The 23,843-nt window shown below is 35.1% G+C and overlaps 1 protein-coding gene and 1 non-coding gene across 2 annotated transcripts in view; one reads left to right on the top strand and one right to left on the bottom strand.

Moving 5' to 3' along the window:
• Window positions 1-5,332: 5,332 nt before the first annotated feature.
• Window positions 5,333-23,843, top strand: part of LOC140159430 (tetratricopeptide repeat protein 37-like) — a 34,281-nt gene continuing 15,770 nt past the window's right edge. The window contains exons 1-10 of the mRNA XM_072182905.1: window positions 5,333-5,343; window positions 6,240-6,423; window positions 6,785-6,831; window positions 9,728-9,800; window positions 12,218-12,255; window positions 15,063-15,135; window positions 17,159-17,209; window positions 17,577-17,667; window positions 21,067-21,192; window positions 21,910-22,016. Coding sequence (XP_072039006.1) covers window positions 5,333-5,343; window positions 6,240-6,423; window positions 6,785-6,831; window positions 9,728-9,800; window positions 12,218-12,255; window positions 15,063-15,135; window positions 17,159-17,209; window positions 17,577-17,667; window positions 21,067-21,192; window positions 21,910-22,016 — 801 coding nt within the window. The remainder of the gene's footprint in view (window positions 5,344-6,239; window positions 6,424-6,784; window positions 6,832-9,727; window positions 9,801-12,217; window positions 12,256-15,062; window positions 15,136-17,158; window positions 17,210-17,576; window positions 17,668-21,066; window positions 21,193-21,909; window positions 22,017-23,843) is intronic.
• Trnav-cac (transfer RNA valine (anticodon CAC)) lies at window positions 18,223-18,300 on the bottom strand. Its single transcript has one exon. It is a non-coding gene; the product is annotated as a tRNA-Val (tRNA).

Consider the following 23,843-nt stretch of genomic DNA (forward strand, 5'->3'; position numbering starts at 1 on the left):
TAAGATCATGAGCTTCTCAGTTTCAGTCCAGAAAAACGAAGGTCTGAGTTCATTGCTGTTAGCTAATGTACACGTAAAGGGAGTAGAGTTTTAAAGGCATCTTAAAACTCACCTTTTTAAATTATTGTAATTTTAGTTATTTTTCTTTGTTTAGCGCTTTATGCTGCATGTGAACAATCGCTATAGAAATGTATGCATGTATGTCTGTAGGATCTAATAGCACTATTGTCATATAAAATTGGTTATCAGTTCTACCTTAGTAACTGAACACACAGGTAGTGAAACTATTCTCTTTCTGACTCCCTAAGCTAGACAAGTAATTTAGTCCATATTTTACAAAAATCAGAGCAACTCTGGTTTTTGATCACTAAAAATTTAAAAATTGACCCCTCTACCATATTCACAATCATGCAAATAGTAAGATGTATTTATCATTAATTCACAGGTTACCATGGCAATGATCATTTGGTTTCAGTTGATGTTGCCATGGTAATCAAACCCATCTTCAATGATTTTCACAGCACATTGAAAATATTTTTTTAATTAAGTGAAAATTACACCCATAAGGCTCATACAGGGTGTCACTAAAAGAACTGTATCTTCGAAAACTGAATTGTTTGGGTATTTTAACACACAAACTAAACATATCTAAATAACCGATGTGGTTGAGGAATATATCAGTTATCACATACTTTTTGAGTTTTGACAATTCACCGCTCCATTTTTTAAATAAAAGAATTTACGAAAGTACCTCATTTTCAGCCCGTTCCATGGAGTCAAATATCTATAGACTCATCATGCGCTGATGATGTGCAGTGATTAGCACTCCAAATACAGATCATCGATTGATAAATGAATCTGTGGAAAGGTTCGAAAGTGAGGGAGTTTCGTAAAATTCTTATATTTCACGAACGGTGTGGTCAATTGTCAAAATTCAAAAAGTATGTGATAGCTGATTTATTTCTCAACTACACCAGTTATTTAGTGATGTTTAGTTGTGGCGTTAAAATACCCAAACAATAAAATTTCCGATGATACAGTTCTTTCAGGGACACCCTGTACCATGTGCAGCAATGAGCAAATTGGGTATTGAAGCTTGACATGATCTCACTTTCATGCCACTGGTTTTCAGTACAACTATCAATTTAGTATTTCATTTACTTGTTTTTGACTTTCAAAATTAATTCATTTCTTTTTCACTTGCTTAAGTTTGTAGGGTGTGGTCAATCCAATTTGTTATTTCATTAAAAAGAAGGATATGAAGCTCCAGTAACATTTGCTTATCACAAAGATCCTTGAAAATGACTTGATTCTCTGCATGCATTAATTGATGTCAGTGGCGTACCGTGGCCGCCCCAACCCCGGGGGGCTGAAGAAGAAACAATTTTGCCGCCCCTTCCTTAACAGCCCGAAAAGGTTGACCCAATTTTTTTCACGGTCGTTTGAAAAGTGCCGCCCTTCTTCTTCCGCCGCCCTTCGTTTTTGCCACCCCTACTTTGACCCCGGGGCTGGCACCCCCAAAGCCCCCAAAATACGTGCATGGATGTGGTGTATGATTATGAAATAAGACATATGACTGAATACTCTATGGTTATATTTTTCAGGGCATCAGATTTACTACAGGAGACAGGAGGGAAAGATGAGAAGAACTTGGCTTATGCTAATCATGCAAGAACACTATGGTGGGTGTATTGAGGAAAACATGTTATGAAATAAGTTGTATACTTTAAAAATAGCTTTGTTCAATGTTTAGGAGGGAAGGGGTGCAAATATGCTGGTGCAGGTGCTGTACTCAACCTAGCACTACTTTCGGGCTCTGTTGCTATTAGTATACTATCCAGAGATAGTCGCTGACGCGCTCGATTGAACGTCTCGCGCTACGCGCTCGATTCCTCGCGCTACGCGCTCGCTAAGTCCGTGAGGGCCACAGACTGCGGCTATACTCAACCATTCTTATCAATCCACAATGTTGAGTCTTGGCTATTATGAAACAAAATATTGGAAATGAAACTCAGAGTAACGACTACCTATTCTGGAAGGTCTGTTCTTTGAATTTTTATACGCTCTCCCTTTTGGGATTGAGCACTTTATTCAAAAGATAGTCTAACTATGAGTAAAATGTTGTTATTGGAAATGTGTGTACTTGACCAGGTTACAGTTCATTAAAGTAAAGTAAAGAAATTAATAGAGATTCCATATTTGCCATACTTTAGTTGGCTTATAATTGGCAAAAATAAGTAGTCTGTTTATTTCATGAAGTCTCAACTTACGCTCGCATTAAATTCACATAAGTGCTCCATCCAGTTATGCTATATTAATGTTATGAGTCTCTTTTTGTTGCCAATTATAAGCCAACTTATTTTGTCTGCTCCAAGATTTCTGCTGATACCATAGTTCTAGCTCCAATGTAATCAGCAGAGTACCATCTTCTCTTTTTACCTAAATCTGAATGATTTCTACTTAGAGAATAAGCGATAGGAATTTTTATTTTGCCTATCCTCTATCCGTGTGATGATTTACAGGCAGGTCCAATATTTTGAGTAGTGGATGCCGGCGCAGCCGGTATCCACTACGATAAAAATATTGGACCTGCCTGTCGCTATCATAGGTAGAGGATAGGCAAAATAAAAATTCCTATCGCTTATTCTCATTCTTAGTCAGTTAAATATTATTTTAATAACTGTAAACAATTTTTTAAAGCAAAAACTAAGTTACCGTCATAAAACTCCCTCATTATAAAATGAACGAAACTTGTTTACAACTTCACATATTCTGTTATGCGTACTGCTAAGCGCGTTCGCGTATTCCGCACTAGTCTCACGCATCCAGCGCGATACATACGCCACACCTCTACACGCGCAGTTACGCATTATCAAGACGCATGATGACGTGGGGTCATCTACGGCCTGATAGACGGCACCCGAAATCATGCGATTGTCCAATCAGAAATGTGTCTACGAACTAGACCACTCCCACTGACTAAGAATAGAATATACAAACATACCCTTAGATTAACTATCTGTTTGTCTTCACACTTTGTATTACAGTATGTGTGATCGCCATGAAGAAGCAGTCAAGAAGTACCAATCAATCAGCCCATTAATTGAGTACAGTGATATCCTAGGCCTTGCTGTAGCTTTATACAAGATGGAGGACTTCTCAGCAAGTTATCAAGGTGAGTTAACTATTATAGTATGTGTGATCGCCATGAAGAAGCAGTCAAGAAGTACCAATCAATCAGCCCATTGATTGAGTACAGTGATATCCTAGGCCTTGCTGTAGCTTTATACAAGATGGAGGACTTCTCAGCAAGTTATCAAGGTGAGTTAACTATGCGCAAACTTGGTAGTTTTATTTTGTTCAACTTTTGAATCTGAGAACTCAGATGATGACAAGCTGTACACAAATTGCAAGATGTATTAACTATTTTGCCATTTGTGATGGACCACAGTTATCTGTTTCTAAAGCTAAGCCAGTTACATTTTGTTTTACTTCTGAATCTGAGAACTCAGATGATGACAAGGTGTACACAAATTACGAAATGTATAAACTATTTTACCAATAGTGATGGACCACAATTATCTATTTTTAAAGCTAAGCCAGTTTCATTTTGTTTTACTTATGAATCTGAGAACTCAGATGATTGCAAAGTGTACACAAATAATGGCCCCTTTTGCCATTTGTGATAGAACCAAAATTGTCCATTCTTAAAGCCAAGCCACTTGCATTTTTTATTTACTTCAGAATCTGAGAACTCGATGATGACAAAGTGTACACAAATTATGGCCCATTTTGCCATTTGTGATTGAACCAAAATTATCCATTTCGAAAGCCATCTCGATAGCATTTTGTTTTACTTCTGAATCGGACTCAGATGAAGACAAAGTGTACACAACTTGCGACCCATTTTGCCATTTGTGATGGAATCAAAATGATCCATTTTAAAACCATCTCGATCGCATTTTGTTTTACTCCTGAATCGGAACTCAGATGAAGACAAAGTGTACACAAATTATGGCCCATTTTGCCATTTGTGATGGAATTGTCCCTTTCTAAAGCCAAGTCATATTTGAAAAAGTTTTTACAAACATTAATTTTGTGTAATAGAGGAATACATTAATTTGATGGCCTTAATATTACATCATCTTTATTTTCTCCTGGTCTGAATGGATATTTATATTTTTTTCATCAACTATGAATATTTTAAGAGCTGCAATGTATTGAAATAGCAGTGCTTAGAATTATTGCAAAGCCTGCTTAGAATTATTGCAAAGCTGGCAATTATCTGTAATTCTTCTGGTGGCTAAGGTAAAAGGTAATTTTCGCTGGCATATGAGAAAATCAGACAAAGGCTGCATTTCCTAGAAAGAAAATAATAATAATCTTGGTTCATTGAATATAGCCAAAAACAATTCAAACACTTTTATTAGATTTCAATGTGTTCATTTTGTGACAAGTAGGTCATTTTGCTTAACATACCATTATGATGCAATGGCAGTATTGTTGCTGCACAGTGTCGACACCCTGTATTATAAATACTTTTTCCCTTAATACTCCGTTGGTGAGCGACGGGCGATTGGTATTTCGCGTGTTCCTTTCATATGATTATAATTCTCAGACAGTTGAATATATCACATTTTTAACGTACGATTTAAAAACAAAAAAGTTAAAATGCAGTAAAATATATATGTTTAAAGAAAACAGCAATCGCCACTGAGTATATTGAATTTCCAGTTAGTGTATTGAAAACAAAACCTGCGTTTTACCTGACAACAAATAGAATTTTCTTGTAATGGCAACATCATATGGGGTACTGAGCATGCGCAGATCGCAAAAACGTGTAGAATGGAAACTCTGCGGTATCTCATATCGTTTAAATAATATGTTTAGCCTGAGTCGCTCGGCCTATCTCAAACAAAATCGCCATGCGTAGCTGTTGAAAACGAGTGGATTTGCCGTACTATCACACCAATTTTTGACACAAAGATATAGGGATGATGACGCTGTGGGCTGTCTATAATTACGATAGATTTATTGGATCATCACCTTTGATTTTCTTATCATTTACTTATCTAGCCTATGAACAAGCCTTGCAGTTAGCATCTAATGAGGCTGATAAATCTCAGATCTTGTCTGCAATGGGCATGGTGGCATACAAGAATGGTAATACTGAACAAGCAAAGACGTTGCTCTTTAAAAGGTTGGTATAATTTGTCTAAATTTGACTCATTTATTTGTGTTACCTGTCCTTAAGAATATTGTTTTGCTAAAAATAATTCTTTAACTTATAGAGTGTATGCAATAAACCAACTGGAATGGTATAACAATTGAAATGTCAACCATGTTGGAAGACAGTTCTAAGATAGCTTAAGATGACAGAGGGACAGGTCTCTAGATCGATTCCACAAGCATTCATATATATCACCTGTTTTATTGCATTATCATTCGAATTACCCCGTGTTACCTTATGGAGGACAGAATTTTATTTAAATGAGGATGACTCTGTCATGAGTGACGTAGTATTGAATACCCTCTATTTCACATGCTAGCCATGGTTGTCACAGTTTTGGTCATTATTGTGAACATGGTTGTCATTGTCGTCTTCTTTGTCTTCTTCATCATCTTTGTCATCTTTGTTTTTGTTTTCATCTTCTCCATCATCTTAGTCTTCATATCCATCTTTTTTTTCTTCTCCTGCTCCTCAGCTTTATCGTTGTTCTCATATTTTTTATCTTCTTCATCGTCTTCTTCTTAGTCTTTTTCCTATTCTTCCTCTTCCCAACTACATTATACATTTTATTATTTCCAGTTTTTAAAGTAGATAACATCTTAACTTTCTGACCTTGTTACAGTTGTCAGCTATCAAGCCCAAGTGTGGATGGCTTATTTGCTCTGTGTTCTCTAGGCTTAGTATTGGGTGATGTGACATTAGCGAATGCAGCTATTACTGATAACATCTTAACTTTCTGAACTTGTTACAGTTGTCAGCTATCGAGCCCAAGTGTGGATGGCTTATTTGCTCTGTGTTCTCTAGGCTTAGTATTGGGTGATGTGACATTAGCGAATGCAGCTATTACTGATAACATCTTAACTTTTTGAACTTGTTACAGTTGTCAGCTATCAAGCCCAAGTGTGGATGGTCTATTTGCTCTGTGTTCTCTAGGCTTAGTATTGGGTGATGTGACATTAGCTACTGCAGCTATTACTGATAACATCTTAACTTTTTGAACTTGTTACAGTTGTCAGCTATCGAGCCCAAGTGTGGATGGCTTATTTGCTCTGTGTTCTCTAGGCTTAGTATTGGGTGATGTGACATTAGCTACAGCAGCTATCACTGAGCTACAGAAATGGCAGGACAAAGAGGAAGGAGAAACTATTGCTGTAGATTTGGGATTCTTATCAGCAATGATATATGCATTACAGGTAAGATATGTTTTAGCAAGTATATAGATGGCTGTAGGACCAAAGTCATAACAGTTGAATTGTTATTGACTTGCTTAATTGTATGTCTGTTTTGATGCATATTCTAGTCCTCAGCTTCCAGTACCCATACAGATTATGACTAAGATAAAAGAAATAACCCATCAATCAAATAAACAATTTGTGCATCGTTTCAACCTCAGCTTGTTCGGAATGAAAAACATAAGAAAATATGATTTAATGATGATTTTGAATAATGATTCTCACAGAAAATGTATTGTGATTATCACTGGCACCTGCAAACACTTAACACCAATTAAATTATCAATGAACTTTTTTTTTCTTTTTTTTTTGCTTCTTGCAGGGGCATAATGACTTAGCTTGTAGACAGGTTGCCAAGTTACTGAAAAGGTATGTTTGAGCACTTGTGATAAAGTAAGTGATTTCAATTTTGATTTAGTTTGTGCATATGAAATAGATCACAGGAAAGAAAAATGGATGAATAAATTAAAGGTTTTTGTTTTCCTTCATATAAAGTTGTTAAACAGTTTAATTAATGCAGTTTCAAATATTTTTTTTCATTGTAAATGGTGGCTTTGTGTGGCGACACACTTGGTTCCTGATTGGACTAGGCTCAAGCAAAATACTCCAGCAGGATAAAAAGCCTGTATCGTATGAGCATGCTGGCCAAAGTGGAATGAAAAAAAAACATAATTGAAGATAATGAACCGAGGGAGGAAAAGATGGCCACTGCCAACGAATCGTGGGAACAATTTTACTTTCAGCATTAGGGTCAAATAAGAGGAAATTTTAATCTAATCACAACTGCCATATAGGCTTGTTATTTTCCTTTACATGAATCTTGTAATCCTTGTAACTGCCATAGAGGCTTGTTATTTTCCTTTACATGATACTACTCATCTTGTAATCCTTGTAACTGCCACAAAGGCTTGTTATTTTACTTTACATGAATCTTGTAATCCTTGTAACTGCCATATAGGCTTGTTATTTTCCTTTACATGAATCTTGTAATCCTTGTAACTGCCACAAAGGCTTGTTATTTTACTTTACATGAATCTTGTAATCCTTGTAACTGCCACAAAGGCTTGTTATTTTCCTTTACATGAATCTTGTAATCCTTGTAACTGCCACAAAGGCTTGTTATTTTCCTTTACATGAATCTTGTAATCCTTGTAACTGCCACAAAGGCTTGTTATTTTCCTTTACATGAATCTTGTAATCCTTGTAACTGCCACAAAGGCTTGTTATTTTCCTTTACATGAATCTTGTAATCCTTGTAACTGCCATATAGGCTTGTTATTTTACTTTACATGAATCTTGTAATCCTTGTAACTGCCACAAAGGCTTGTTATTTTCCTTTACATGAATCTTGTAATCCTTGTAACTGCCACAAAGGCTTGTTATTTTCCTTTACATGAATCTTGTAATCCTTGTAACTGCCACAAAGGCTTGTTATTTTCCTTTACATCAATCTTGTAATCCTTGTAACTGCCATATAGGCTTGTTATTTTCCTTTACATGATACTGCTCATCTTGTAATCCTTGTAACTGCCATATAGGCTTGTTATTTTACTTTACATGAATCTTGTAATCCTTGTAACTGCCACAAAGGCTTGTTATTTTCCTTTACATGAATCTTGTAATCCTTGTAACTGCCACAAAGGCTTGTTATTTTACTTTACATGAATCTTGTAATCCTTGTAACTGCCACAAAGGCTTGTTATTTTCCTTTACATGAATCTTGTAATCCTTGTAACTGCCACAAAGGCTTGTTATTTTCCTTTACATGAATCTTGTAATCCTTGTAACTGCCATATAGGCTTGTTATTTTACTTTACATGAATCTTGTAATCCTTGTAACTGCCACAAAGGCTTGTTATTTTCCTTTACATGAATCTTGTAATCCTTGTAACTGCCACAAAGGCTTGTTATTTTCCTTTACATGAATCTTGTAATCCTTGTAACTGCCACAAAGGCTTGTTATTTTCCTTTACATGAATCTTGTAATCCTTGTAACTGCCATATAGGCTTGTTATTTTCCTTTACATGAATCTTGTAATCCTTGTAACTGCCACAAAGGCTTGTTATTTTCCTTTACATGAATCTTGTAATCCTTGTAACTGCCACAAAGGCTTGTTATTTTCCTTTACATGAATCTTGTAATCCTTGTAACTGCCACAAAGGCTTGTTATTTTCCTTTACATGAATCTTGTAATCCTTGTAACTGCCACAAAGGCTTGTTATTTTCCTTTACATGAATCTTGTAATCCTTGTAACTGCCACAAAGGCTTGTTATTTTCCTTTACATGAATCTTGTAATCCTTGTAACTGCCACAAAGGCTTGTTATTTTCCTTTACATGAATCTTGTAATCCTTGTAACTGCCATATAGGCTTGTTATTTTCCTTTACATGAATCTTGTAATCCTTGTAACTGCCACAAAGGCTTGTTATTTTCCTTTACATGAATCTTGTAATCCTTGTAACTGCCACAAAGGCTTGTTATTTTCCTTTACATGAATCTTGTAATCCTTGTAACTGCCACAAAGGCTTGTTATTTTCCTTTACATGAATCTTGTAATCCTTGTAACTGCCACAAAGGCTTGTTATTTTCCTTTACATGAATCTTGTAATCCTTGTAACTGCCACAAAGGCTTGTTATTTTCCTTTACATGAATCTTGTAATCCTTGTAACTGCCACAAAGGCTTGTTATTTTCCTTTACATGAATCTTGTAATCCTTGTAACTGCCACAAAGGCTTGTTATTTTACTTTACATGAATCTTGTAATCCTTGTAACTGCCACAAAGGCTTGTTATTTTACTTTACATGAATCTTGTAATCCTTGTAACTGCCACAAAGGCTTGTTATTTTACTTTACATGAATCTTGTAATCCTTGTAACTGCCACAAAGGCTTGTTATTTTCCTTTACATGAATCTTGTAATCCTTGTAACTGCCACAAAGGCTTGTTATTTTACTTTACATGAATCTTGTAATCCTTGTAACTGCCACAAAGGCTTGTTATTTTCCTTTACATGAATCTTGTAATCCTTGTAACTGCCACAAAGGCTTGTTATTTTCCTTTACATGAATCTTGTAATCCTTGTAACTGCCACAAAGGCTTGTTATTTTCCTTTACATGAATCTTGTAATCCTTGTAACTGCCACAAAGGCTTGTTATTTTCCTTTACATGAATCTTGTAATCCTTGTAACTGCCACAAAGGCTTGTTATTTCACTTATTATGAATACTAATTATCTTGTAATCATTCCTTTACATAATACCAGACATTCCCATAGAGGAGAGTTGTGGAATCTATCAGCAGAGTTAACACTGCAATTGTCACCCAACCAAGCACAGGTATGTTATATTTATTTATTTTATTTATTTATTTTATTTATTTATTTGAACATACGCTTTCATAACAGCGGCACACGCATGTAAAACAGCGGTGCATTCATAAAACATTCATTAAGGGATCTAGAATGAGCGTTTATGATGCTTTACGACAGTATTTTTTGTGGGACATGAGAGCACCTCAGACGTATCGAATTGCATTCTGAATACTGAAGCATGTCTTTCTGATATCAAATAATTTTCATTTTTTAAATTCATGATATAATACAATTTTATGACAAATTATTAAAATTTGATATTTTTCAAATTTTTTATATATAACAGTCCTCGAAATATATTTTATAAATCTAATGATATATTCTTAAAGTGTATGTAGCTGGGAGGAAAAGCCGACAATCAATTGAAAATTTTGACCTTTTATATTGAAGATATGGATTTTTTTCCCAAAAAGACCTATTTTTTTTGGGTGTTTTGGGAAAAAAATCCATATCTTCAATACGAAAGGTCAAAATTTTCAATTGATCATCGGCTTTTCATCCCACCTACATACACTTTAGGTAGAAATCATCAGATTTATAAAGTTTACTTCGAGTACTGTTAAATATCAAAAATGTCAATTTTAATGATTTGCCATAAAATGTGTATTACATTGCTAATTTCAAAAATCAAAATTATTTGATATCAGAAGGACATTCTTCGATTCAGAATGCAATTCGATATGTCTGATGTGCTCTAATGTCCCACAATAAATACTGTCCAAGCGTTCATACCCCTTCCCTTAATACAAAAGAAATGGTAAAATTACAATTAAATATAATATGACAATAAGCTACAATAGAAACAAGGTTTGAGAAAATTAAGACATCATACCCTACACCCACCCCACTCCACTATACTTCCTCACACCACCCCAGGAAAGTTCTTTCTCAACTAACCTGCAGCTGGACCCACCCCACGCACGCATTGTAAGACAACCATCAAGGTCCCATAAAAAGACAGAACAAACATGGCTAGCGGTCTGGTAGCCGCACTTGGGACATGGCAATGATGGCATTGATTTTATACATAACTGCATAAGGGTATAATAATAATAATAATAATATAAATAATAGGTATGATAGTATGAAAAATCTATTCCAAGTTTAAAGGTAGATTAATTTGTTTTCAAGCAGGATAATAAGTAAGGATTTGTCCTCCAGTAAGGGATTGTATTCTTTTGATTATCACACAAATTCAAAGGGCATTTCCCAATCCACAGGCTCCCCCCCCCCCCACACTTTTTTGAAAAAAGTTGAGATTTTTATACCACTGGAAACCTCTGGCTACATGATGTATATGTACAAAAAAATTTCTTGCAGTTTGTTGAGCAAAAATATCGTCAAATTTGAATTACGTTCTGGTGTACCAGAATGAAATTACAACAGTAGCCTATGGAGCAGTGTATTACACATGCATCATGCATAACTCGCAAATACAAACTCTGAATCAACTGACATTTTGGGAATAAGGTTTTTTAGTTGATATCTACTAAAAACTAAAAATGTAATAAAAATAGGATGCTAGGATCATGAAATACTCCTTTAAAACAGTTAAATTTGATATCCATAAATGACAGTCATGCGATGTAAAATATATTTATCTTAAGCTGCAATGATTCGAAGAAAATTAGTTGAATTTCTTGATTCAATTGAATAATGTTTCCAAGCAATAAATCCAGCATAGAAAATCGACAGGTGTGCGAGGTGTTTTGAAATTAAACTACACATCTGTGTACAATTTAGATGACCACAACTTTTTCAATATGTGTGCGAGGTGTTTTGAAATTAAACTACACATCTGTGTACAATTTAGATGACCACACTTTTTCATATTTTTTCAATATCTATTAACAAAATAACATGTGAAAAAGAATATTTGGACTTGCCCATGATTACACAAATATGGAATAAAAAATTATTTAATCTGCGTGTTTAAAGTTGGGTTATTTCAAATGGACAGAAACAAAACAGCTTTATACAATTTTGAGTGAATATTGGAATTAGATAAACAAGGGATCACAGATTTACAGTTAATTTTTTATTACTGCTGTGGTCTGCGCTGTGCGTCGTAAACACAGAAGTGATGCACTGATTGGTTGATCCACGGTCTTGACAACAAGACGGTTGACCCATTGTTCGTCGGCGCGTAGAAGGGAAGAGACTTCGCCACTTCTATGTGATCGCTGATCACTAGCGCATACCCGGACCACGGAAGTAATAAAATATTTATTGTAAGAAGTAAAAACATTCAGAATATAACAATGCAAGATGAGAAAGTAGCAGAATATCAATTTCAATACCGCCATTGTTTTTAAACTTTTCACACAATACATTTAATGTTTGTGATGTTTATTCTAAAAATGTAATCTTGATTTTTTGCAGAAATCAGTTTCTTACAGCAAAACAGCAATGGAAACATTGTAATCTTTGTAACTGCCATATAGGCTTGTTATTTTCCTTTACATGAATCTTGTAATCCTTGTAACTGCCACAAAGGCTTGTTATTTTACTTTACATGAATCTTGTAATCCTTGTAACTGCCACAAAGGCTTGTTATTTTCCTTTACATGAATCTTGTAATCCTTGTAACTGCCACAAAGGCTTGTTATTTTCCTTTACATGAATCTTGTAATCCTTGTAACTGCCACAAAGGCTTGTTATTTTCCTTTACATGAATCTTGTAATCCTTGTAACTGCCACAAAGGCTTGTTATTTTCCTTTACATGAATCTTGTAATCCTTGTAACTGCCATATAGGCTTGTTATTTTACTTTACATGAATCTTGTAATCCTTGTAACTGCCACAAAGGCTTGTTATTTTCCTTTACATGAATCTTGTAATCCTTGTAACTGCCACAAAGGCTTGTTATTTTCCTTTACATGAATCTTGTAATCCTTGTAACTGCCACAAAGGCTTGTTATTTTCCTTTACATGAATCTTGTAATCCTTGTAACTGCCATATAGGCTTGTTATTTTCCTTTACATGATACTGCTCATCTTGTAATCCTTGTAACTGCCATATAGGCTTGTTATTTTACTTTACATGAATCTTGTAATCCTTGTAACTGCCACAAAGGCTTGTTATTTTCCTTTACATGAATCTTGTAATCCTTGTAACTGCCACAAAGGCTTGTTATTTTACTTTACATGAATCTTGTAATCCTTGTAACTGCCACAAAGGCTTGTTATTTTCCTTTACATGAATCTTGTAATCCTTGTAACTGCCACAAAGGCTTGTTATTTTCCTTTACATGAATCTTGTAATCCTTGTAACTGCCATATAGGCTTGTTATTTTACTTTACATGAATCTTGTAATCCTTGTAACTGCCACAAAGGCTTGTTATTTTCCTTTACATGAATCTTGTAATCCTTGTAACTGCCACAAAGGCTTGTTATTTTCCTTTACATGAATCTTGTAATCCTTGTAACTGCCATATAGGCTTGTTATTTTCCTTTACATGAATCTTGTAATCCTTGTAACTGCCACAAAGGCTTGTTATTTTCCTTTACATGAATCTTGTAATCCTTGTAACTGCCACAAAGGCTTGTTATTTTCCTTTACATGAATCTTGTAATCCTTGTAACTGCCACAAAGGCTTGTTATTTTCCTTTACATGAATCTTGTAATCCTTGTAACTGCCACAAAGGCTTGTTATTTTCCTTTACATGAATCTTGTAATCCTTGTAACTGCCACAAAGGCTTGTTATTTTCCTTTACATGAATCTTGTAATCCTTGTAACTGCCACAAAGGCTTGTTATTTTCCTTTACATGAATCTTGTAATCCTTGTAACTGCCACAAAGGCTTGTTATTTTACTTTACATGAATCTTGTAATCCTTGTAACTGCCACAAAGGCTTGTTATTTTACTTTACATGAATCTTGTAATCCTTGTAACTGCCACAAAGGCTTGTTATTTTACTTTACATGAATCTTGTAATCCTTGTAACTGCCACAAAGGCTTGTTATTTTCCTTTACATGAATCTTGTAATCCTTGTAACTGCCACAAAGGCTTGTTATTTTACTTTACATGAATCTTGTAATCCTTGTAACTGCCACAAAGGCTTGTTATTTTCCTTTACATGATACTGCTCATCTTGTAATCCTTGTAACTGCCATATAGGCTTGTTATTTTACTTTACATGAATCTTGTAATCCTTGTAACTGCCACAAAGGCTTGTTATTTTCCTTTACATGAATCTTGTAATCCTTGTAACTGCCACAAAGGCTTGTTATTTTCCTTTACATGAATCTTGTAATCCTTGTAACTGCCATATAGGCTTGTTATTTTCCTTTACATGAATCTTGTAATCCTTGTAACTGCCACAAAGGCTTGTTATTTTCCTTTACATGAATCTTGTAATCCTTGTAACTGCCACAAAGGCTTGTTATTTTCCTTTACATGAATCTTGTAATCCTTGTAACTGCCACAAAGGCTTGTTATTTTCCTTTACATGAATCTTGTAATCCTTGTAACTGCCACAAAGGCTTGTTATTTTCCTTTACATGAATCTTGTAATCCTTGTAACTGCCACAAAGGCTTGTTATTTTCCTTTACATGAATCTTGTAATCCTTGTAACTGCCACAAAGGCTTGTTATTTTCCTTTACATGAATCTTGTAATCCTTGTAACTGCCACAAAGGCTTGTTATTTTACTTTACATGAATCTTGTAATCCTTGTAACTGCCACAAAGGCTTGTTATTTTACTTTACATGAATCTTGTAATCCTTGTAACTGCCACAAAGGCTTGTTATTTTACTTTACATGAATCTTGTAATCCTTGTAACTGCCACAAAGGCTTGTTATTTTCCTTTACATGAATCTTGTAATCCTTGTAACTGCCACAAAGGCTTGTTATTTTACTTTACATGAATCTTGTAATCCTTGTAACTGCCACAAAGGCTTGTTATTTTCCTTTACATGAATCTTGTAATCCTTGTAACTGCCACAAAGGCTTGTTATTTTCCTTTACATGAATCTTGTAATCCTTGTAACTGCCACAAAGGCTTGTTATTTTCCTTTACATGAATCTTGTAATCCTTGTAACTGCCACAAAGGCTTGTTATTTTCCTTTACATGAATCTTGTAATCCTTGTAACTGCCACAAAGGCTTGTTATTTTCCTTTACATGAATCTTGTAATCCTTGTAACTGCCACAAAGGCTTGTTATTTCACTTATTATGAATACTAATTATCTTGTAATCATTCCTTTACATAATACCAGACATTCCCATAGAGGAGAGTTGTGGAATCTATCAGCAGAGTTAACACTGCAATTGTCACCCAACCAAGCACAGGTATGTTATATTTATTTATTTTATTTATTTATTTTATTTATTTATTTGAACATACGCTTTCATAACAGCGGCACACGCATGTAAAACAGCGGTGCATTCATAAAACATTCATTAAGGGATCTAGAATGAGCGTTTATGGCGTTTCGACAGTATTTTTTGTGGGACATGAGAGCACCTCAGACGTATCGAATTGCATTCTGAATACGAAGCATGTCTTTCTGATATCAAATAATTTTCATTTTTTAAATTCATGATATAATACAAATTTTATGACAAATTATTAAAATTTGATATTTTTCAAATTTTTGATATATAACAGTCCTCGAAATATATTTTATAAATCTAATGATATATTCTTAAAGTGTATGTAGCTGGGAGGAAAAGCCGACAATCAATTGAAAATTTTGACCTTTTATATTGAAGATATGGATTTTTTCCCAAAAAGACCTATTTTTTGGGTGTTTTGGGAAAAAAAATCCATATCTTCAATACGAAAGGTCAAAATTTTCAATTGATCATCGGCTTTTCATCCCACCTACATACACTTTAAGTATAAATCATCAGATTTATAAAGTTTACTTCGAGTACTGTTAAATATCAAAATGTCAATTTTAATGATTTGCCATAAAATGTGTATTACATTGCTAATTTCAAAAATCAAAATTATTTGATATCAGAAGGACATTCTTCAGATTCAGAATGCAATTCGATATGTCTGATGTGCTCTAATGTCCCACAATAAATACTGTCCAAGCGTTCATACCCCTTCCCTTAATACAAAAGAAATGGTAAAATTACAATTAAATATAATATGACAATAAGCTACAATAGAAACAAGGTTTGAGAAAATTAAGACATCATACCCTACACCCACCCCACTCCACTATACTTCCTCACACCACCCCAGGAAAGTTCTTTCTCAACTAACCTGCAGCTGGACCCACCCCACGCACGCATTGTAAGACAACCATCAAGGTCCCATAAAAAGACAGAACAAAACATGGCTAGCGGTCTGGTAGCCGCACTTGGGACATGGCAATGATGGCATTGATTTTATACATAACTGCATAAGGGTATAATAATAATAATAATAATATAAATAATAGGTATGATAGTATGAAAAATCTATTCCAAGTTTAAAGGTAGATTAATTTGTTTTCAAGCAGGATAATAAGTAAGGATTTGTCCTCCAGTAAGGGATTGTATTCTTTTGATTATCACACAAATTCAAAGGGCATTTCCCAATCCACAGGCTCCCCCCCCCCACACTTTTTTGAAAAAAGTTGAGATTTTTATACCACTGGAAACCTCTGGCTACATGATGTATATGTACAAAAAAATTTCTTGCAGTTTGTTGAGCAAAAATATCGTCAAATTTGAATTACGTTCTGGTGTACCAGAATGAAATTACAACAGTAGCCTATGGAGCAGTGTATTACACATGCATCATGCATAACTCGCAAATACAAACTCTGAATCAACTGACATTTTGGGAATAAGGTTTTTTAGTTGATATCTACTAAAAACTAAAAAATGTAATAAAAATAGGATGCTAGGATCATGAAATACTCCTTTAAAACAGTTAAATTTGATATCCATAAATGACAGTCATGCGATGTAAAATATATTTGAATATTGGAATTAGATAAACAAGGGATCACAGATTTACAGTTAATTTTTTATTACTGCTGTGGTCTGCGCTGTGCGTCGTAAACACAGAAGTGATGCACTGATTGGTTGATCCACGGTCTTGACAACAAGACGGTTGACCCATTGTTCGTCGGCGCGTAGAAGGGGAAGAGACTTCGCCACTTCTATGTGATCGCTGATCACTAGCGCATACCCGGACCACGGAAGTAATAAAATATTTATTGTAAGAAGTAAAAACATTCAGAATATAACAATGCAAGATGAGAAAGTAGCAGAATATCAATTTCAATACCGCCATTGTTTTTAAACTTTTCACACAATACATTTAATGTTTGTGATGTTTATTCTAAAAATGTAATCTTGATTTTTGCAGAAATCAGTTTCTTACAGCAAAACAGCAATGGAAACATTCACCTCCTGCAAGGTTTGTATCATGATTTGACAAAATTGAAATTCAAATAATTTAATATATCTTTAATACTGCGGTAAGGAAGTCACTTGACCAATTCTGTTAGCTTAATCCGGTTCACTGCCAGAGTTCATTCCAAACATTTATAAGCTGATCACCCAGAAAACAAAAAATAAGCAAAACCCACAAGTTTGACATTTTGAAATTCTTTCCTTTCATTTGGCCACCTACCCCTCTTATATTCAGTCAATTATCAATGAAGGTTTGCCAACATGATTATTCAAGAAGTGTTTACCAGCAGTTCCCAACTCTTGTCTTGACAATCAGACCACTCACTCTCATGTCTTAATTTTGTAACTTCTGTTATTCAATGATATTATAGGATATCCCATTGGTAAATGCTGTGTGTGAAACTGCTGCTGGTAGTCCTGATTGCCTGAAGTCTGCCCAGAAATCTGTACATCTCTTCCCAGGTAAGTGAATGTAGCATGGCACATTACAAATACTTATTATTAACATAGAATTTGTAGCAGTATGATAGCCAAAGGAGTAGTGGGTTGGGGAGGGAGTGCCCCATGGTATCAATGGCTCATTGGTACATTGTGACTTCCCATTGTGATGATAGACATCATCATCATCAGTCGGCTGCGGAGCAAGAGACTACAAGCTTTCTCCAACTGTTGTGATCTTGGGCAAGGGAAACAATTTTGTTTGGCTGCAGCATCCCTTCAGTATCTCCCAAGAGGACATACTGTAAGTACAGTGTACGCGGCTGTCCCGGTTTCCACTTCCCATGTGGTGGGATATAAAGTGCACATTCTTTCACAGGCTCGTCGTCTTCAAGATGCAGTATATAAAAAAAGTTAAAAGTTAAATCCTTCCCAAGCCTTTCGGCCCATTGGGCGGCGCCTATCTCCGTTACAGCAGGGGGTTAGTCCACTGGTAGCTATGTGTTTAACTTCCCCTACTCCATTCTTTCAATACCAAACGCCTGGCAAGAAGGCAGTAGGTACCATTTTTAAAGCCTTTGGTATGACCCGGCCGGGATTCGAACCCGCGACCTCCCGATCGTGAGGCGGACGCTCTAACCACTAGGCCACCACACCGGTATATGGCCGAGAAATATGAGTTGATGAATCTTGACTCGGGCAACCAGTGGAGTGGTGTTGGTCAGATTGTAGATGGTTTCATTTGGAATCCAATCCACACGCTTGATGTTTAACATGACTCTGTAGCAAGATGTTGCAAAGGCATTGATCTTGTTTTCCATGTCCTTGGTGATTATCCATGACTCACACCCACACAGAAAGACAGTAACAGAGGTTGTCTCAAACAGCTTGATTTCTTATTTGATTTGGCAGTGATGGGCTTCTCCAAAGGCGTTCCAGTATCCAGAAAGCTGCCCATGCTAGTGTTTTTCCTCTTTTAGGTCTCCAGGACTAGAGCCCATCTTAGAACCCAACTACTTGAAATCTGTGACATGGTTGATGGTACTACCATAGACTTCAAGTGCTGGCTGGGCTTTACAGTTTGCAGTCATATATTCTATCTTAGGTGCACTGATGACAAGGCCTAGATTTGCTGATGCAGTCCTATTAAGCTGTGACTGGGCCCAGGCAAAATGTTTAACTTGCCATTTGAAAAAGATTCATGGTGATGAAACTGTATGATAAAAATTATTGAAAGCATGTTGGAAACATTTATGTGAAAGTGTTTGCGATGTAAAATTGCAAAAAAGGCATTATTTTTTGGCCACCAGTACAATTCAAATTTGGTCTCAAATATTTGTTCTCGATTTTGCCAACACCATTGGTTTATAGTAATACAAAAATGAAATATGCACAGAGGCCTGCATCACTGTACTGGCAAAGTGCAGCCCATAAATCTTTGACTTTTCAAGTACTCACTACTTTGATCAGCTCGTAATCGGCGGGCCTTATAACATCACAGATTAATATCGATATATTTTTTTTGGAGTATTGTCTAATGACATCTCGCCAGAACTATTACAAATTATTAATTGAAATCCTATACTTTGTCTACTTTCTTTAACACACAAATTATAGACCAAGCAGATCAACTATATCACTCTTAAGGTGGGTCTACTTTTCGGCGTAGTGGTAAAAGCCTAATAATTACGATTATGAGCTGATCAAAGTATATCATGAAATTTCAAGCAAGAATGTTGTAAATACTTTATTATTATGACCTTGCATTTGGCAAATTAAATTTCATTTGACATTATCAATTATAATAAAAATTCCTTTAAAAAAGGAATGTGGCGCCCAATGTGAGCTGGACGGGATATGGTGAATTCCATGGTGATTAGATTTGGTATTATAATGATTTTTTAGGGAAGAGTAGAAGATGATCAAATCTGAGAGAAATGCTTCATGGAATGAAGCTTTCGTGTCAATTTGAGATTATGTGGGTGGGAGTTCTGTTTTGGGGGCCGTTGTAGTGAGGATATTGCTTTGGATATTGAATATTGTTGAATTTCGTTAACAGGGCCTAGGGTATATGATGGATAACTAGAAGACACAAATAAGTAAGCTTCCCCCTAGTCATCTATATACACTCATTCTTGTCACACGACAATTTCGACAAAGTCATGTAAACGTAATTTCGTTTTTCACCCGACCTCCGTCCAGAAACAATCCTGAAATGTTGAAAACTTGGGGTCGGCGCACTCATGCCAGTTTATAAGGTATAGGCTACTCTGTGTCTTTTGTAGCCAACCATGTGGCTAAGAGAGGCTAGGAAATACTTAAACTAATACAAAACAATCATACCCTCCTTTCATATCAAACAATACCAAGAAATTGACAGGCCTGTTAAATCAAGGGTAAGATCGATCGTTATTCTTCATGAAACGGGCACAGCCCATTTTTATGTTATTAATTCTGCTAAAATTAATTAATAAATAACAAAATTACGTCATAATTATGACTTTAAGTCGGCCATAGAACTCTATTTTAAACAGACAAAATAGCCATTGGGGTTTCTTTCACTTTACCTTGCTAGGAACCCTTCCCAGCAGTTAGGCATATTACAATAAATATTATTTCTGCAAATAAACTTCTGACCTTCAACACAGTCATGTCTTCCAAATTTATTCCTTTCTCTGCTGACCAGGATTGATTTTCGTTAATTAATGTTTTGTTTTTTATCAGAGATAGTCACCACAAAGATACTGAGCTGTATTCAAGCACATAAACCATTAGTGATTTCATGTTTGGTCAGTAGTTGTGTTGGTCAACTATAATTAATTGGTGTTGGTTTAAGGATTAGGTGCACTGTGTGCAATCACTATATTATCAATAACCTCAATTAAACAATCATAGTGCAAAATTTGACCTTAATTTGCAAGCAAAGTATGAGTTTTTGTACTCACATTTTCAAAGGTCATTCAATGAATGCACAAATGTATTGGGGTTAAAGAACTGTGCCCTGATAGATGAGCATGTTGTAAATTCTTCACACTGTAAACAACTAGTTCATGTGCAAACATGTTCAAAACATACATAATTAGAATGGTCAAATGTCACCGTCTATCGGGTTCTAAGAGGCGGTAAACTGGTTTAAACCATACAAAGGTCACGGGTTATTTGGTGTTTTTATAAGTCCATTAATTTTGTATTTTAAACAAAGAATATACACACATCATTTTATCCCGTGCATATCAGAAAACAATAATAAAATAAAATCCTAGCATATTGTGGTTTTATTTCTGAGCTGGGCATAATTTTAGCAAAACAATTAAGGAGTAAATCTAGCAAGACTGAAATTAGAAGCCTTTCACAAAGTACATGCCTATATGTGGCCCCTCCGTAGAGGGCGCCACAAAAATGTACTTTTATTTCATTTTACAGACAATCTTAATGACTGGGCCACACTTGTTGCAAGTGCCTCATCAAAATGTACATGGGATAGTCATGGAGGAATTCCCTGTAAATCTAATACTGCTGCAAAGATTGCAAGGTTTATATACCAACAAGGTAATGCATCTATTTCTTATTAACATAAGAATGTTTTTACTACGCAATGAATATTATGTTTAATATTTGACCAATATTGAATAGATTTGATATTTTTTAATTGAATTTTTCAATTGTAAAATGTATTAACTGGTAAAATCATACTAGGTCTATAATAAGGCCAAGAAAAAAAGAAGAAAAAAAATGTTTTTGCCCTCCGCGAGCTTTTTTAAAAATTACTGATGAAATCTTCCGCACGGAAGATGAAACGTCTAAAACGTGAGTAAAATTTTGGACTTGTACAACAAAATCTGATATTTAATTTAAACAAAATTAACATTAAAAAAAATTTAACACTCTTGTATGCTACTAGTTTCTACTACCTGACAGTCAGTTTAAAATACAATCAAACACTACATTAGGTTATAGTAGCTTTAGAATGTGGTTTTACTTTCCATATGTCAAAATGGCGGAAGCGGCAATGGCCTAATATCAATATTAAGAAACTTTTCTTTCATTATATCTGAAAAGCATAATGAAGTTATGTAATGAAATGTTAAAAGGCAAATTCGAACATTCAATGTATAGCTGTTTCCCAATGTCTATGTATGTATATCAAGGATTATTGTAGTGACAAGGCAAGACCACAAAATTGAGACCCAGGATGTAAATTACACATACATATAAAGTTTGTATTTGATTTTATACCCTCATTTTTGGTGTTTTATTTTTATACAGCAACAAAGACTGGTCAGAGTAAGTTGTCTAATTGGTCAGCTGGTCAAGTTGTCCTGAGTTTGGTGCAATGTGGACGCTTGGATGAGGCACAGTGTTTCTGTGAAAAGGTATTGATTTGTGGTAATCACACAAAAAAATCACATCACATAACATGAAATAGCACCTTAATGGTAATGTTAGCAGCCTGTGACCATTCTGGGTTTTTTGGTGTCATTAACTTCAGGACCCTAATTTACCTATTCTGTATGACTGATTTCCAAAAAAGTCTAAAAAATGTTCACTCAAAATAAAAGTTGAGTGTTACCCCCATTTCTATGACACTAATTAATTTCAATTTAAGAGGCGTAGCGGATGCAGGTGATATCACAATGTATTATCACACTATTCATCCAGCGGACTTTTACATGCATTAAATAGGAGTTAAATATAGACATGACTTGAAGTCACTTCAGATTCTTAATATGTGACTTGATCTGATCCTCTCAGACCAAAGTCAGAAAATTTTGAAAATTGAGTTGTTACTATTTCCAACTTGCTCAGTTTCTATGCTGACTGATGTTGAAATCCGCACATCATGGCATACTTGGTTGCAAAAGTTATGATCTTCAACTTATGTTATATGTTTTATTGTATTTTTGCTCCTTATATTTAAGAAATAAAGGGTGCAGCATTATCCTTTACACCCAAATAATGTGTCCGAGGCAGTAAAAACATAAATAATGGGTGAGGCGCAGCCGAACCCATTATTTATGTTTTTACTGCCGAGGACACATTATTTGCGTGTAAAGGATAATGCTGCACCCTTTATTTCTATTCTATTACCACAAAACAGTGCAATTTAAAGAGAAAATATCATTTTTTGGCACAAATATTTTAAGTTGTTTACTTCAAGGTGGAGCGTGTACGCGTAAGTGACAGCGCATATCGCGGAAATATTGCACGGGTAACCAATCGTATAGCTGTGCATAGAATGTGTTACAGCGCTTGACCCATTATTGCAGAATAATGGGCTCTCACATGACATGTTTTAACAAATCACAGTGCGCGATTTTGAATAATGGGTCGTAAGAGTAATAGAATTCTGTATACAGTTAGGACGCGGGACTACTAATTCTTTAGAAATGCATAGTCGCGCTAAAAGTCGATCGATACATGTTAAAATCAGCACAATTCAGAGATACACCTTTTTGCTATGAAAATTATTTTCTCGGTCAAATATAAAGCAATATTTTTTTTTTTTTTTTCAGTAATGTCAGTTAAAGACATAGTGCTTGGATATACATTTTTTTTAAAATCCTGGTGTTAAAATTCAAGCATCATATTTTGTCTTTTAGTGTGATATTTTTGATTTTTATAGGCCTTTAGTTTTCCCGTGAGCTTTTTACGGAATTCATTTTTTAGCGTCTCAAACTAATATAGTTTGCTAAAGAAAGATATTTCACATCGTGTGGGTCTATATATTATAGTTTTGTCAGAATTTCCGTTTTTATTTTACCCTTTTTCCCTTCATGCTCCGAAAATGTCAAACTTACTTTATCTCGAGAACAACCAGCAGAAATAATCGATATTTCAATTGTTGTCAACCAGGTCCCTTTTCCATTGAAAACCAGGATTGCCTGACCAGCGATTTGGTAGCCCAAATCCCCAATTCTGGTAAATGAGGTGAATTTTGGAAATTTGCTCCCGTGATAGCCTGCAATTTCAATTTATAGGGGCTATAGATTCCATGATTATGAAAAGCATTTTGTCTGTTTGTTTGTTTGTTTATTTACCTAGGATGAGGTCCTTGTGAAAATCCACTGTCCAAACCTAGAAAAATTCGCGTGTTATTAGAGGGGATTTTAATTTTCTGTCCCTCCTATCTCCAGGTGAATTTTGAATGACCCCCCCCCCCCCATCGCAGGTTGGCATTTTCATTACACCCTTCAGACTTG

This window comes from Amphiura filiformis, chromosome 8 (genome assembly GCF_039555335.1).
Source record: "Amphiura filiformis chromosome 8, Afil_fr2py, whole genome shotgun sequence".
NCBI classification, from domain to species: Eukaryota; Metazoa; Echinodermata; class Ophiuroidea; order Amphilepidida; family Amphiuridae; genus Amphiura; species Amphiura filiformis.